The sequence below is a fragment of the Odontesthes bonariensis genome, chromosome 7 (assembly GCF_027942865.1).
Source record: "Odontesthes bonariensis isolate fOdoBon6 chromosome 7, fOdoBon6.hap1, whole genome shotgun sequence".
Taxonomy (NCBI): Eukaryota; Metazoa; Chordata; class Actinopteri; order Atheriniformes; family Atherinopsidae; genus Odontesthes; species Odontesthes bonariensis.
In genome coordinates this window covers 12,285,447-12,302,464 of record NC_134512.1, presented here as the reverse complement: position 1 = coordinate 12,302,464, position 17,018 = coordinate 12,285,447, and the positions used below count along the sequence as shown (strand labels likewise).

General features: G+C 40.3%; 1 protein-coding gene across 2 annotated transcripts in view; it reads right to left on the bottom strand.

Annotated features, from left to right (window-relative positions):
• Positions 1-17,018, bottom strand: part of b4galnt4a (beta-1,4-N-acetyl-galactosaminyl transferase 4a) — a 143,524-nt gene that overhangs the window by 89,279 nt on the left and 37,227 nt on the right. Inside the window, exon 2 of one of the 2 annotated variants that reach the window (XM_075469518.1) lies at positions 557-663. In XM_075469518.1, coding sequence (XP_075325633.1) covers positions 557-663 — 107 coding nt within the window. Of the gene's footprint in view, positions 1-550; positions 664-17,018 lie in introns of both variants that reach the window. The other variant, XM_075469516.1, reaches the window with a different exon arrangement.

Below are 17,018 nucleotides of genomic sequence, written 5' to 3'. Positions count from 1 at the left end.
CTGCAGCATGTATTGTGTGCTGATGATCTCTGGCTGCATTCCAAACTATGTCTCATTTTCTACTGTTGCCTATCACTCTGTCTAATTTTGCATTTCTTAGAGTGGAAATATAACAGTAATAGATGCAAAAAGAGGAGGTTAGCTTGCATAATGTATTCACAATGTAATTTGAGCCACGACCTCCCAGAGCTGGAAACAATATTAAAATTCACTGCAGTGGGTGGGGTCACAAGGCTGAGCAGCTAAATTTGATTCAGTTAAAATATAAGTTTCCAAACAATAAAACCTGATGACAAATGGCACTTCTAGCAGTAAATACTTTTATATGTTTTCAGATGTGTCATCATAATGATGAAAGAAATTGACAAATATTTTGGATGCTTCGGATGATGCACAAATCAGAGGGTGCAAGGAGAACAGAGCTTCATTTCTTTGATGAGCTCCTTCACACAAACAAACAATAGACCTCACTGCGGCTTAGTCAGAGGGATGTAGGTGGAGTGGGGTTGATGTGTTTTGGTAGGGACAGAAAGGGGAAAGAGACACTCACTGCTACCTCGTCCTCCCTGCTGTCGCTGGTGTCCTCACTCTTGGGGTGTCCGGCGGAGGAGCGAGCGTCTCTCTTTCGGCTGGCGTCCGTCCCCTCCGTCTGTCTCTCTCCATCTGGACCAAAATAAAAATCATGGACAGCAAGCACCATTATCATCTCTACTGTCAAAGCCTTCATCATCCTCATCTACGTTTATAGCATCATTGTCATTCTAATCTCTATCATTATCATCACTAGTAGCGTAATTATAATTATGAATATCTCCGTTTCCATCATCAGTGTGGTCAGCATTAATTCTAAGCTAGCACTAATTTTTCTTCCAACTCAGCCTCTCCACTGTCATCAAACCACAATAAAAATTTCACTCGAAAAAAAAGATTAAATGGGAAAAATGTGATTGGAAAAGGAGACAAGAAACAAAATGACAAACCAGTCCAGAGGGGAAATGAGAAGGAGGAGGGGGGGTGAAAAAAGAAAGCAAAAAGAACATTAAAAAAGGAAGTTATCGACAAATTGAGATAAGAAAGAATAGCTTTTCTTTTTAAAGCCGGAGTCCTGTCATGCCACAGATGGATTATGGGAGTTTTACTGCACAATGATGACAGTTGCCCTGGCCAGGAGTGAACAACAAAAACCTAAAGCCTCTCACTACGTGTGTAACTGTGCTACTGTGTGCAAGCAAAAGACACTCACGCAAGCACACACACACTACCATGGATGACCAAACTGAGCACAATTCAATACCGAGCAGTTACAGGATACTCAGCACTTTATGAAAGCCTGGTTATTTGGATTTACAAGAATCAAATGGATACTCATATGTGCTCCTGTAAAGGTTTCAAACTCACATAAAAAAAAAAGGGAATCCATACCCAGTTCATTCCAATCTTTTTTATCTGAATTGTTCTGAACTGGATCCCATTTGCCTGACATGGATCATGAATGCACAACACTGCTGCAGCTTAGATGGGCTGCTATAAAAGGTGGCGCCTGTGCTATTGACTCCCCCATAAAAAGTGAGTGTGACTGAGTGTATGAGGGGTGGGGCTGAGGGTGACTTTGCGGTCTCCTAAACCTCGGTGCATTACAATAAAATTGGTTCATTACTGTCTGTCTGACCATGGTGGCTCTTGCGTGCCCACATGCACGCATCCAAACACACACGCACGCAAAGATGTGCTTGCACTTACATACACAAGAGGCTGGAATGTGATTAAAATACATAAGGGGAGAATGGGGTGGATATAAAGCATAATGAGGGCTAATAGTTTTCCAATATGTCCTCTTAACAAGGACTCTGAGTGAGTTGAATTGGACGCGTGTGGTTAAGGGGTGGAGGGGTTGAGCTGCAGGGATATTGATATTGAAGGAGGACCATAGTGCCATAGTTGCTCTCACACTCATGCACAGAAACAGGAATGGACAGCTAAAGTACTGTGACAAATAATCCAAGAAAGAAATTAAAAACTGCAAAAGTCGACTACTTTTTTCTTCTCTTAATCAACATTTTTTGCAGCTCTCAAGAGCATCCAGCAAATGTTTTCTGAGCACATGATTTTCTTCATCATCATTCTCTTGGATATAAGCTTGCCAATCTATTTACATTACCTTTAAAGCTTCACTGACTTCAGACAACTGTAAACTATTGCTTAATCTGAGAAATAATCTTCTTTTGTGGAAATCAATTAAACATTAGAGAAAACGTCTATGTTCACATTGAATTCTCTTCTAAACCCTTTTTCCATCTCTATGTCTAACTGTGCAAGGGAGACAAAGAACCTAATATCAAACAAGGGAACTTTTGTAGTAGGAGCAGTGCTGTGAAAGCTGTCAAACTGTAGTCAAACTTGACATGGACAGTAAGGCTCAGAGGGTCTATCAAATCTCCACTAGATCAAAGAGCAAACACCAAAGAGTAGCCATGATAAACTTTGTCTCAGTTAAATCCTGATGTTTGATCTTCTTAAAAGTAAAAAAGGAGGACACATCAACTTCTAAGTTGTGATGATATACTAAAACGTTTTCACGTCAAAACTTCGAAAAGCAGATGTAAGAAGCAATGTATGGTCCTTTGTGAAAAAGTAAAATAACTAAATATAATCGTAATAACAACATGTAATAAATTACCTAAATCAGCCGAATGGAAAATATACAGTAACTATGTCTTTATACAATTAATTTCTGTTATGGGTAAACACGTCATCTGTTAAAGAGTAGGCAATGCAACAGGGAGCACGGTGAGACTGCTTTTTGCCATGCTTCACTGACGTAAGGAACTACTTACAACACAAAAAGGAACACAAAAATCTCCTATCGGCCCTACTTGAACATTAAAGGAGGTTATTCTACTCTTCGAATAACATGTCTAGACCACCATAAAAGTCACACAAACACCGCCAACATTTCACAAAACAGATCACACTCAAGACTGTGGGCTGACTGCACCATGGTTTGTGTGCAAAAATAATAGCTTGACAGAATGGATGTTCTAACATACAATCAAAATTCATCTGAGCTTTGCTTAGTGCTTATCATAAATAGAGAAAAGATTACCAGCATTTGAGCCGGAAAGAAAACCACTGATGGAAATGCCAGCCAGGTGTCAGAAAGCAGGCAACCAGCATAAGGAAGCAAACTTCAGAGAATTCGCTTCATCTTCCTCTGGTCTCTGAAGCAAAGCCTTGTGAAGTGTGAGGAGAATGATTTTTGAATGAACCTCTTTCCTGAGAAAATAGCAGTTCTTAAGCACAATCTCTGCACCATGTGGAGGGCTGTAGAGATAAAAGCCACATCAGGTCATGTGTAATGTGGAAATCATTTCTGCTGCCATTTTTTAACTCTATACTTACTTTTAAATATTTTGCAAAGACTGCCTTTACACAGATAATTGTTGGAAAATTAAAAAAAATAGGAACTTTTATTATATTCTCCGAATAAAGTCTTTAAAGGTCCCGCAGGGAGAAGATATGGAGAACACCAAGTGGGCCACACTGATGCGTATTTGGAGTCAGTGTCTGGACCATGACGGGACTTTCTCAAGCCTCCATGCTGCCTCTAATGAAGTAATGAAGAGCCGACTGGCAGGTTAATGGAAGCCAACTGTCTACAAGCTCTGCCACCAGCTTGAAACCAAGCGGAATACTAATCATTAAGGAGTCGCCTCTCTTATGTTCTGCCTAATCAGTTTATGTTTCCTGTTCTAAAACAACAGTAATGTTTACTTTGCAGATGAGATGATGGAGAGTGACTTCTTCAACCTCCAGAGGACACAGATAGGCCGTTTTTTTGAAGAAATGTTATATAAGCTCTGCAGAGTATATCAAAACCACTGTAGATAGGAGTCTCGTATACAAAAGTTTACGTGGGTGAAGCCTGTAGATAGGGACAGGATTTAACGAAAACTTTTTCCCAGCTTTTGCTGTTTTTGAGAAGTGAGTAAAAAGTTCATCTTGCCTAGCTGCTCTTTTAAAAGTAATGATATTCTAAACCTTATCGCTTTCAGGCAACTGCAGCTGCCTGAGCTCTGATCAGTGCTGTGTGTGCCTTTTTCTATGTATGTGTGTTTTTTTTTGTGTGTTTGAGCACAAAACACATGCATAATGCTGTTTGTGAGGATTGTCTGCATCTTGTTTTATCTTTGAGCAAGACTGACAACAACACTGGGTTTACTGCAAGGCGGTGCTCCACTGTATGTTAAGTGATAGACAGAATGGTGAGACAACAGAATGCTAATCACAGAATCAGAGAAGTGAGTGCAGCAAAAGCTCAAGAAACGGCAAGGAAAAGCAATTACGAGAGAAAGGAGAAGAAAATTTAGTCTTATGGAGGATATACAGAAAAGGAGCTGGTTAAGTAAGATCAGTTTAGTTTAAACACATGATGAACCCTTCTCATGACAAAATTAATATCAATATCGTGTTCTTTGGAGGCCCTCGGGATCCGTTCTACGCAACAATCTCACTGGTAAATGGGGAGGGAAATGATAGCACACAGTCAAACATACTAGCTCACAATGGTAACACAACACCCATTAACTCTGACAATTGACAATCATTTGCTGGTGTTGTCACAGGAGTGGCTCATATGGAGTCTCTACCATTATGACCCAGAGATTTGCTCAAAAAAAGCACTCTTAAACCTAACTGAAATCTTTCAGGTTTTATTGCCATTACATTGCTGATAAAAGTGCTTTTTGAAGATGTCGATGTGCTGAGTACATCGCTCCAGGCCTGAATGGTAAATGCTCGTACGCGTCGCATCAGGTCATGATGGTTTAATACTCAACTTTAACAGATGGCTCATAACAGAATAAGGGCAACAAAGACTTTTTACAGTAATAAATACAAAAAAAAAAATGAAAAAAATTAACCAACAAGAGGTCAAGAATGAGTTTGCGTGTTCTCCCTGTGTATGCATGGGTTCTCTCCGGGTACTTGGGCTTCCCACCACCGTCCAAAAACGTGCACGTCAGGTTACTTGATTATTCCAAATTAACCGTAGCAGTAAGTGTGAACATGCATGGTTGTTTGTCTCATTTGTCTCTGTGTAGCTCTGTGATGGATTGGTGACCTGTCCAGGGGTGTTCGCTGCCTCTGCCAATGACAGCTGGGATAATCGACCCTGGGTTGGATTAAGCGGGTGTAGAAAATGGATGGATCGATGTATGGAGGTCAAGAATCAAGTTGTTCTTGTAACCAACTTAAAATCTTACCTTGATAGGCTTTTGAATTCTTGATTTAGAAGATCATGATGCTAGAGAATCAGTTTTGCCACACTCTAAGCTATTTGTGGACAAGGCACAGAAGTGTAGAACCAAAATCTTCTCCAGGCAGTTTTGGGACGGTTGTGAAAACACTTCTTACAGGGGTTCGAGTAGGTGCAACTGTATCAATAATGTCAGAGCAGAAGTGTTTCTTCACTAAAAGAAAATCGAAAAAGATCGACATTGAAGGATTTTTTTAGTGTTTGCCTTTCTTCTGACAAGCTCAGTGACAAAAAGGGGGTTCAACCAGCAATCTGCAAATAATTTTTTGAGAGTGCCTGAACTTTTTTAAGACACTTTCCAACAACAGCTTCCCGTTTGGTTTTGTATGAGAAACCATCTGGTGCATCAGCTCAAAGTTAATTATTTTTAATATTGAGAGAAACACGACCTTATCTACCATTGTCTTACACTGGCTGTGTTCTAAAACACAAGTGTGTGCATGCACACTGCTGAACACCTCCACATATCTCATATATTTCCAGAAGTCCCTGTTCTGCTGAGTGGGCCTGAAGGTGTGTGGGTCAGCCACAGAAAGAGCTGAAGGAGGACAAAAATGATTGCCACATCTTATGAGTGCTAACAACCTGTGTGCTGTAATGGCTGGTGTTTACACACCAACCAGCAAGAGGTTGTAGGTCAAACACAGCAGCACCAAACACAGCTAAATAAGAAGCAATGAAAACCCAAGAGGTGGGTAGTGTTTCTGCAGATGAATACACTACCACACTTACTGAGGGGCATAAAAGATGATTGAGAGGGATTACTTTTGTATGACTCTGTTTGTTTTGGTTTGTTTGCTTAAGAATCTTTAACTTTCTCAGCCTTTAAGCCTGTAAAATATCAAAACACAAACAAACAAAAAACATGTCCATTAAAAGCTGAAAGAGCCTGACAATCCCAAAAATATAGAACATAAAAATACATAAAACTGACATAAGCAGCAAATCTGCACATTTCTGAAGCTCGAAACTGAAAATATTTGAAAAATTTCTTCATAAAGTGGTTGAATTTTATTTAAAATGTTTTGAGGTTGCAGAAAAGTATTCTTCTTTTTCAATTTCTTATCCAGGCTGACTCAGTAGCATCTTGCAGCGGCAGGAGATTTTTCAGCTTTGTGCTTGTTTGTTTGATTTGAGACATGCAGACTAGATGAGCAAGTAGAGGTCGTCTACATGTCATATTAGAATTTTTTTGAGATAGCAACATTTCTTGCGGTCTTATTTTGCTAGAGTTAGCGATGTGAAAAAGTGTTACTGGTCAGCAACAATCCTTTGGTAGCCGTTGGCATTGAAATGAAGCACAATATTTAGTATCAAGGGGCCTAATTTGTACAACAAAGAAAAAAACTCCAACGCAGTTACCACTTTCTTGTTCCTTTTGAAGTGAAGCTGGACTCATTGATGACCTCAGACGATTTACTTCAAATTCAAACTTTACTGACAACATATCACAACAAAGTCAAGTTTTGGATACAAGGACAAAGTACTTGCTGCTTGAGTGATGTTTTACAATTTAGTGACTACATCAGCCTGATTGTTAAACAGTACGGACTTCTGCAGTTGCTGACTTAAGGTTTTAATGAAGTGAATACCCTTCAGTAAATCACTGTTGTGCTGAGCTGCTAACAGGCACACGTACCTGCCTGTTAGCTTGAACAAGTTGAGCCATCTGCCCCTGACCTTCCTCGCTGTCAAGGTGGTTTTGCTTGCTTAACTGCAGCCGATGGCATGTTTCGCTTTTACTTCACTAAAATCCCTGGGGACCAGCTGCTTCTCAGATGCTGAAACAACAAATTCTGCATCTGCAACAACTATACCTTACTCAAAGTCCCTTTGCTTATACAGTAGTTGTGCCTTTTCTCTTGAGGGGTTTATTTGCAAATGATGCTCATGGCTCTTTTTGTAGTTGCACATTGTAATGTGCCGTTACGAATGGATTCCTGTTTGCTTTTCTGTGCAGGACTACCCACTAGTGAGTGTGAGGATGTGCAGAAATAATATTTAGCCACACAAAATCAGAAGCAAAAAACAGCTAAATGCAAACACAGATATGGGAAAAGATGGTTTGGGAGGAAGAAGAAGGCAAAAAGACTCAGAGGAGCAGACAGCCTGCTCTGTGTAAATAATTGACAAGTTGATATTGTCTGCTCAGTGAGTACACTTTGACGTATGATGTACTCCTCTTGAGGATGCAGCATCATCGTCATCATTAAATAAACCCCTCACCTCTCCATACCCCACTGGGGAGGAAGTTAAAATAGCATTGAAAGACAAAACATGACGCTGTAGATTTTTAGAATGAAGGAGAAGGAGGAAGAGGGAAAGAATAAGATAGGCAGGAATAGGTTGCAGAAAAGGAGAAATCAAGAAAGTCAAGGGGGCTGCACAGTGGTGTGGTGGTTAGCACCGTCGCCTCACAGCAAGAGGGTTCCGGGTTCAACTCCCAGCTGGGGCCTCTCTCTGTGTAGAGTTTGCATGTTCTCCCCATGCCGTGTTCTTTCCAGGTCCTCCAGTTTCCTCCCACCGTCCAAAAGCATGCATGTTAGGTTAATTGGTGTCTCTAAAGAAATTGTCCTTAGGAGTGAGTGTGTCTGTGGTCATTTGTCTCTGTTTGGCCCTGTGATGGACTGGCAGCCTGTGTACAGGGTCCTCTCGCCCATTGACTGCTGGGATAGGCAGCGACCCGCGACCCGACCAACGGATTCAGCTGGTATGGAAAATGGATGGATTGATGGAAGAAAGTAAGGGGGAAAGATGAGCACACTGGTGGAGGCTAATTCAGTGGGAGACAAACAATAAAACAGACAGAAAGATGCGTGTGTAACTGCAGGGAATTCAGCTCCAGTATTCACGTGCACTCACCATCTCTCATTCAATCAGCCATTCACTGACTGATTCTCTTATTCCGTCATCATCCCTATCACTCTATCTGCATTGCATTTTCAATATGAAGTGCTGCTTTTTACAAGCTAGAACAATTTAAAACATTTCTTTTACTCTGCAATTAGTCATGGCTTTACAAGATATGGTTGTAACAAAGCAGTCGAACATATATTTTCTTAATGACTCTTTTACACTGAAAAGCCAAGCAACCAAGCATGCACACACGCAGAGTGGGGGGCAGCGTAAGTGTAGCATGGTTCACTTGGGCTGCGCTGGCCAAATGGAGCTAGCTAATTATAGCAAATAAACTGTACTGATCTGTGCCATTAGGTAGTCAGTAACGAAGCAAAGTGGAGGGCTGCTGTGACACTGATGAATAGGCCTGGCTTTGAGTGCTGCACTCTCTTGCCTGTAGCTCAGCACTCTCACTTCTGAGAAAAGCGAGAGTGCATTAAGACAAGAGGCATAACAGGGCTTTGGAGATGAGATAAATAGAAACAAAGAGGCTCTGATAGAGAAAAGCAACAAACAGCAAAGCAGTGATAGAAAATTTGATGAGAGGAAGGATAAAATGAAGAGTGAAGGAGGAAAGTGTGCTTGTGGGCCTGTGTGAGAAAAGCAACATTGCTAAGAGAATCATGATGTGTTGTAATATGGGTCAGGGCAAAGAGCTTCCACTTTCTCTCTTCTGAGCTCCTGTAATGTTTTGTGGTTCACTAACAGCTACCCACCGTCACTTAGGAAAATTCAAATAACAAAAAGACTACATGCCTGCACAAAAACAAACATAAAACCAGAGGTCTGATGCTCATCACACACTCAAAGATTATTCTTATTGAAACAGACACTCTGAAGGGAAATGGAATGACCTTAATGCAGAGTCATGCCACAAACACACACTCAAATCTACTGAATAGAATGAATTTAGCATTCACATTTCAGAGCAGATGAGTTTAGAAATTTGCAACAAGGGGCATCAGTGTTAAGTTTGCTGCATTCAAGATGATAGAAGTGACATCTTCAGCATACATGTACAGTTAAAGGTTAACCTTGGCATGTCTTTTAGTCATATTGAAATATTTAGGCCTAAGATGCTGCGGAAATGTGGAAAGTGATATCAAACAGTCAACCAGATTGAATCAAAAAGGTGGGAAACCATCTGGGCTCCAGTGAGGTTTGTATCCAATTTTTGTTGGTAGGTTTGTGTCTACTATAAATATTGTTTGCTCTTGTGGCTTTTGAGGCATTTTCAACTGACTTTGGGCAGCTGAACACTGCCTTTGTGAGGTTTAATGATGCCTGAAATATGAGCACACTGTAAAATAAATGCACTGTTTTCTCTAAAAGTGCATGTCTGATATTCTCCATGAAAGATAAATGCCTCTATGCTTCCCTGAATGTGGGATGGATCATTTTAGTGGGTTGTTAGTTGGCAATTGAGGTCATATTGGACAAATAGTGAAAAAGGAAGACATATAATGCTATCAATCTCCTATTAGGTTGGTATTTGGCCAGTGGCTGTGCACCAAATCAGTGTGATCCCTCTGAAACCTGCCAGCCAACCTTCCTTGTTCATACATAAATGGTGTTCTGCCTCCATCCATATTTTCCTGCTACATAGTGCCCAGGGCTTCTATGAGCTCCACTGGCTGTCTCAAAACCCATACAGTCTGTTTTCATTGGCCCTTTGCTGGGTGGCCCTCGGTGACACAATTAATAAAGAAATATTCCCATTGTGTTTTAGGACACAAGATGTCAAAAAAAAAAAAAAAAAAGGGTGCAAAATCCTAAAATAAGGGAAATTCACAGTCACTCACTGAGAGAGACCAATAACAGTGGCGAAAGTAGTAGGACTTATCCTGACACACACCCACACACAGCTGCAGCATGGTTTTGGTAACTCAAGATGCCTAGAAGTGTCTGCATTTGCTTCTATTCATTTTCTAAAATAAAGGCAAAATATGTCCAAAGTTCTCAGTTTACTGAGAATTAATCACATCCCTATTTGCAGTTGTTCAGATATACATAATTTATGCACACACACACACACACACAAATATGTAATCCCAACAGTTGCCAGTAACACCCAGAGGAAGGTGCTTCAGTCACAGAGATAAGAAGGCTACGTTGAGCCGCTGAGAACCACAACTGTCACAGCTGATGTGTCACAAGGAGAATCAATTAAAATGAGCACCAAGGGGTGGGATGCATTCTCAAGCCCTCTCTTAGCCATTAGCATACACTTAAAAACAAAGAAATAGAGGAAACAAAGGCCTTTAAGATGGGCAACGCAGCGTTGTTCTTTTTGCAAGAGTCATGACCAAACAGAGCATCTAAATTAGGTCAGGGCTTTGGAGGAGACGTTTCTGTGATGATTCATCTGTCTTCTGCTTTCCTGACAACTGAGCTGCTATTCTGGGACAGATTGAGTGAAAATCTGGGGTGTTTGTACCAAGCCTGCATCCAAAAGAGAAATACAAAAGATAAACTTGAGAAGAGATGCCTTGACTTTGTGTCTTGTGGCACCAACCCATGTGAGCCAAAAACAATTTTCAAAAGGATTTTTTTTTTCAAGAAAAGGAGGCTCAAAGGTGTACAAGAAGGGGGGTGGGAAAGAAAGAGAAGAAGAAAAATGGTGAGTTTACAGTAATTCAGACATGTGAGTGTTATACTAACCTCTAAATAACCTTACCCTGTTTACCATGTATCTCTCTTTTTGTCTCCCACATATCCTTTTCTCCATTTGCTTTTCTACTTCAAAACCTTTTTACATTACAGAGACCATTCCTACGCACGTTCCATCTCTTCATTCCTTTCAATCATTCTCCTCCGCCATCGATTGAATCGGAAGCAATTAATACCTGAATATGGTTTCCGTCTAGAATCCCAGTGCGGTCATTATCCTCCACCGAGTAGCATTTTATGATCATCTGAAGCAGTCATTACTTTTATGATCATATCCCATTGTGTTGAGAGGAAGAGAAAACGAAGAGGAGAGGTGGTGAAGGAAGGAGGACAGACACAAAGGATTGAACAGGTGCCTTCAAAAATGAAGGTGTTACAGTGGAGAAGGGTTATACCATGGGAGTAAAAAGTGAAGGAAGACAAGACGAGGTGAAAGAGGGCAGAGCAAGGAGGAACAAGACTGAGGGGGAAACAGAGGTGATGTGTTACATATAAGGAGGAAGAAGGGGAAAGGAGAGATCGCAGAGGAGAAGGAAGGGGAGGAGGACAGGAGCAATAATAGCCTTGTCTTATCACTGTACAGTGATAAATTCCTTTCTCGCCAGGGAGTCAGTGCCCTGGCTGAGGCCAGGCCTGATGACAAACCACCTCCACCCTGCACCGCTGTCCTGGCTATTTATGATCAGGCAACTTGTGAGAGCCAGCTGGGCCTCCATTCATCTTCAGTCGGTTGTCACATTTGGGACCTGATGACAAACCTCAGATGAGGTCACTCTGTTGCATTCTGTCTCTTCTTACTTTGCCGTCAGAATCTCCAGAACATCCTCCACTGGCTACTGCTGCTGACTCACTGTTACCAACAGTTTTTTGTCATGTTATGTGTCATCTAGCCGCATTTGATAGGTTTAGTTTAAAATGTAGTAAGTCGATGGATTACAAGACTCTGTACCACATTTTTCCAAGAGATTAAATGGAACACGAATGCAAAAAAAAAACTCTTTACACACGAATCTACTTGTTGGTACTGCAGCAGTTCCTTCTTGTCAGCCCCTCACTAATGAACAGTCCAATTACTGCCATACAAAGCAATTACAATTTTTTTTTAGGTCTAAGAAACTAATTCAGTATTCCTGCCATAGTGGAAAGTTTTTATGACCGAAAACAGGAGGGATAGCAATTAATCTAAAAAATGATTACGAAAAACTTGAACAAACAAAAGCATAAAACTAATGCAATCCTGCTTCATCTTCAACCATGGCTGCAAAATTTCCCCTGCTAACCAAGAGTCAGTCACTGAGGACAGAGAGCTCTAATAAGCAGGACACAGTGCACTGCCAAGCAATTAATTCATGCAAGCTGTTGCAATTGTTTGCATTTTGTTTTTGTGCCTGTTTGCCCGTTTACATATTGCTGCTTTGCCTAAATTATTCATGGATGTTCTTTTCGTATCCTCCAGTGACAGCAGAGGTGGGTCACATTGCAAATATGAAGACAAAAAGTAAAACAACTGATCAACATTACGGACGAGGTGATAAAGATAAGTGACAGAGGTGATGCACAATAAAGCACACGAGAATAAAAAGAGGGTTGACTCTATATACTTGCTAAAGACTTGGTCAATAAGCTTTTGTTTGTTTGATATCATCTGCTGGGCATTTGTCATATTTTTGATCACGATAACCCTGACCTTGCAGTAGCGGACTTTCAATAAACACATATATTGTCCCAATGAAAAAACATACTTCAGATTTTTCTGCAGCTTTCATCTGTATCTCATGGGCCATGTTTTAAATGTGCTTGCATCTCCCATTAGTCTTATTGCTTAAAGGCTGAATTTACAAACTTAAAAAAGTAGCAGTCGTCGCACTGGCGCAGAGGAATCTAAGTTCAAGACAAAGTCAAAAATGCAAAGTGAAACCTAATTTGGAGTCCTTCAGCACTGACACTAACTTTGGTCTTATATCTCTCTTTTTCTCTCTGTTGGAAGGTTTTAAGCATAAGAATAAAATATTCAGTGACAAACATATCACCCAGTGGGGTTACATGGCACTGTAAAAATCGGATTAAGGGCTAAATTACAATAAGACTGAGTTATTAGGTTCATGTAGACACCTTAATCCGACAAGAAATTGAATCGGATCGGGTTACTCGCGATCGGATTGAAAGTCACACTAAACATGCTTGTAGACGGTGAAGCATGTGGTGAATTGGACTTTGCGTTCTGCGCATGCTCGAGATTTTTTCCCGGGATCGTGAACCGGAAGTCAAAGGAGACGATATTACTGTTGTTGTCGCCGCCGTCTGAAAGAAACAAGCAACGCAATGGAGAATGCGCCGTTGTGCATCGCGTTTGTGCAATAACCAGCTCATCAAAAACTAAATGTAAAGGGACGTAGCTCCATCTTGCTCTCCGTTCGCCATCTTTCTCGAATGCCTGAGTTTATTGTTGTTGTTGGTGGTGAAGCGGTCAACTGGCTCTATTAGCAATAGTTAGAATTGGTACAGCGCCACCTATCGCACCAGGGTATGACATGCTTTGTGCTAATGAGTCAATTCATTCACCGTCATACATCCAAGGATAATTACCCTTGCTCAAATAAGGAGCATAACCCAACTATAGCTATAATCGATTGATCTCATCGTGTACCCACTCAATGTTATCATCTAAAGGCATCGGGAAGGATGTATCAACTAAATGTCCATAGATCATTGTTATACAGCAGCCACACTGAAGAGGCCGCCTGGGTGTAGATGTATCAGCCTTTGTTTTGTGTTTACCAGCCTCTTGGAATGATAAACAACCAATTCTAGAAGTTCTGTACCAGCCCAGTTCCACCAAAAACATTTGTCCACATTTCCAATAGACCGAACACAGTGAAGGCTAAAAAATCAATAGTTGACAGTGTTTTTGTTGGCAGTTATTTGACATTGTGTCAAATAAGGTCACATGACAGAAGCTATGACCAATGAGTGTTGAACTATGTAGTCCATGACAATATTGCTTTCTAACCCCAACCATGTATCTTTCAAAAATAAACCTAACTATATATATTCATTTTAAACCCTAACTATATAACATTTTAACTCCTAATCCTAACTATTAGATAGTGCAAGCAAAGTAGTGAAGTAAGTACGGAAGTACAGCAGAAGTAGACAAGTGAAAGAATTGTTGAAAAGATCGTGCAGGACAGGATTCAAACATACAATCTCTCACTTCAAGATAAGGAATTGAAAACAACCCACCAATTCCTCCTCGCACTTGATATGGCTTTTTTACCCACTCAAAAGAGGCAAGTGTTGACATAATTATATCAAGAACATCCACGTCATCATGTTGCGACAGGAGCGGAAATGTCATCAGTTGGGCAACAGGCGCTGTATAGCAGCAGAGAATTGAGAAAAGAAAATGTAGCTATTGTGCAATTTTTCAAACTTTTATGTGAAATTGCCAAGTATCTTTTCATGGACCAACATATTCTATGATCTGTTATCAGATTTGCTTTGGCTGTTCCCGGTCCCCGGAGGAAGCTATATGAGCTAAGTCAGAGAAGGAAGGAACCATTACTGGATTTTAAACCGTTTAAAGGTGGGGTAGGGGTTATTTTTCTGGAGCATTGTTTACATATTGCTTCAAATACTCTTCACACCCCCATTGCAACCAATTAATTAAGTTTTGACACAAAAATGAAAAGTTTTAGTGGCCTCTAGAACGTACAATCTAGGAAAAACACTATCCAATCATACTGAACGGACCGTTAACGATGATTGGATTCTGATGCCGTCTATCAAACTGCAATCTGCTCCTCCCTCCCCCTCCTTCCCCCTGTGCGCATACCCTTCTTCGTGAACGAATTACGCGTCCAGAAGCTTGGCAGGAAGCTAAACTAGAGCCAGCTTGGCTAGCACCTAGCATTATTAAACGTATTGTTAACATATACTAAATACTAAATTCTAAATACGGCAACGATTGATGCTTGCTGTCAGAACAGCAAGTACTCTCGAGGCGTGGCTTCGGGGGGAAAGTGAAGAAAAGGGTTGGGACTTTTGACCTGAGTATTTTCAAAATGCAACTTTGCTGGACTCAAAATCCAGGATCTCCTACCCTACCTTTAAGAGAGGATACATCTTCAAAAACCAACATGGTCTCACAGAATTGCTAGAAATGAGCACATATGACTGATAATAGCATCTGAAGAAAAGAGGGAATGATAGCACATTCCATTTTTTGACCTTCATTGTTCACTTCCTGAGAGGAGCTGCCCCTTTGCCTGATTATACATCGTATTTATGCTGTTGTTACTTTCATTTTCAGACACAGTTTGGACAGCTTTAGGAAAAAAGCTACAGTACTCTGCAAGGTTAGCAAGAGATAAGTTTGGGCAACAGAATCTTTAAAGCAATACTATGTAACATTTCTACCTTAAAATAACAGCTCGAAAAAAATTGTGCGGCTAGAATGAGTTTTAATATTACGATTGGCCTGTCTCCTATGCCCTTCGGGGGTCTGAGTTGGAAAAACTGTGCTATGTAACTTTGCTGGACCGGCCCGGTAGCGGCCCGGGAGCTGAGCGGAAGTACTTCAACTTGCTTTCTGGCACACCTACCGCAAAAACAAATAGACCCCTCTCACGCTCCCAGGTACATTTGATTACTCTTACCTTCACGGTCGACATAGCTTGCACCTTCTGACTCCTCGCCGGTTCGTCAACAAACGTGAAACGTGAAAGCGAAAGGGTGTTGTATTTACGACAGTGTAACCATACATTACCTCCAAGCCTGTAGGGGGAGCTCCAGAGTGGGCTTTTTGAGAAGTTACATTGTATTGCTTTAAGACTTCTGTGACAAAATGAGAACTCATAATGTGTTTCCACCACATTTTGATAATTCGTGATCATTTAATGTTTTCTGTAAGAGCAGGTTGCTTCGAAAACCCCCTTTGCCTTGCATCATCCTTCATGCGTGTGTAACACAGGAGTTTTTAGCATTTTATTTTAAAACTATGCATCATAGAAGTTAGCTCATCAGAATGTGACCTTAACCAATTGATTTTTATCAGGCATCTGCATTTTAGCAACATAAGAAGCCAGTGTCAACAATAAAACAAGCCAGTACATCTATTTTAATCCCTGAAGAGGAAGCCAAAGGTGTTCACACCCTAAAACTCATACAATGTGCAGGTATAGATCCGGATTTTCCCAAAAGAGATACAGTGATGGTCTAATATCATCAAGTAAATTCTGCAGGTAAAGGTCTTAAGATGAGTTTTGTTATTTAAAAAGAAGAAGCTGTATTTTGAATTTATTTTACTGCTTTGGTAAACATGTTGTGCTTATGTGGTTGAAGGGAACATTCTTCTTCCTACAGAATCTAAAGCAAAAAGACAGTCAAGGAGAAAACTTCATTAGGCGTAGCTGTTTAATGAGCTGACAATATGAGTCTCGTGGACAACTAAAATCGACTAAAATTGACTGGATTATCAGGAGAGGAGAGGAGAGGAGAGGAGAGGAGAGGAGAGGAGAGGAGACCTTTTGACCTTTAACCATCCTTTTATTGGTCCTTTTTTTTCCAAATTCGAACTTATTTTTCATTAGAAAAAGAAACAGAAAAATACAATATATATATATATAATAAATAATTAAATGAATAGAAAAAATACCAAAAAAGAACAAAAAGAAAAACAAATACACAATACAATTCAGTGTTAGCTACACTCTTATCCTACCAAAAATTTCAGAATATACTTAGATACACTCGCGCGCACCCACACACCCATATGATGTAACTCAACATGTATATATAAATATATATATATATATATACACACACACACACATCTACATCACATATGTTATCACACACACATTCAATTTATTTATTTATTATTATTATTTTAGATAATAATAGTAAGTAATCCCCCAGTTACACTACATAGAATACCCCCTTTGCCCCAAATAGAAACAAATTCTTCTAAGTTGGACACCATTTTATAATATGTGAATTCCACCTTAATCCGTGTACCTATTAAACTCCTAAAAATAAGTTTTGCGTCTATTGAGCCCGTACCTTTCATTTTATTTTTCCTCGTAAGCCATATACTCATTTTTGCTTGTCCTATTAAGAAATTAACTAAACAGAT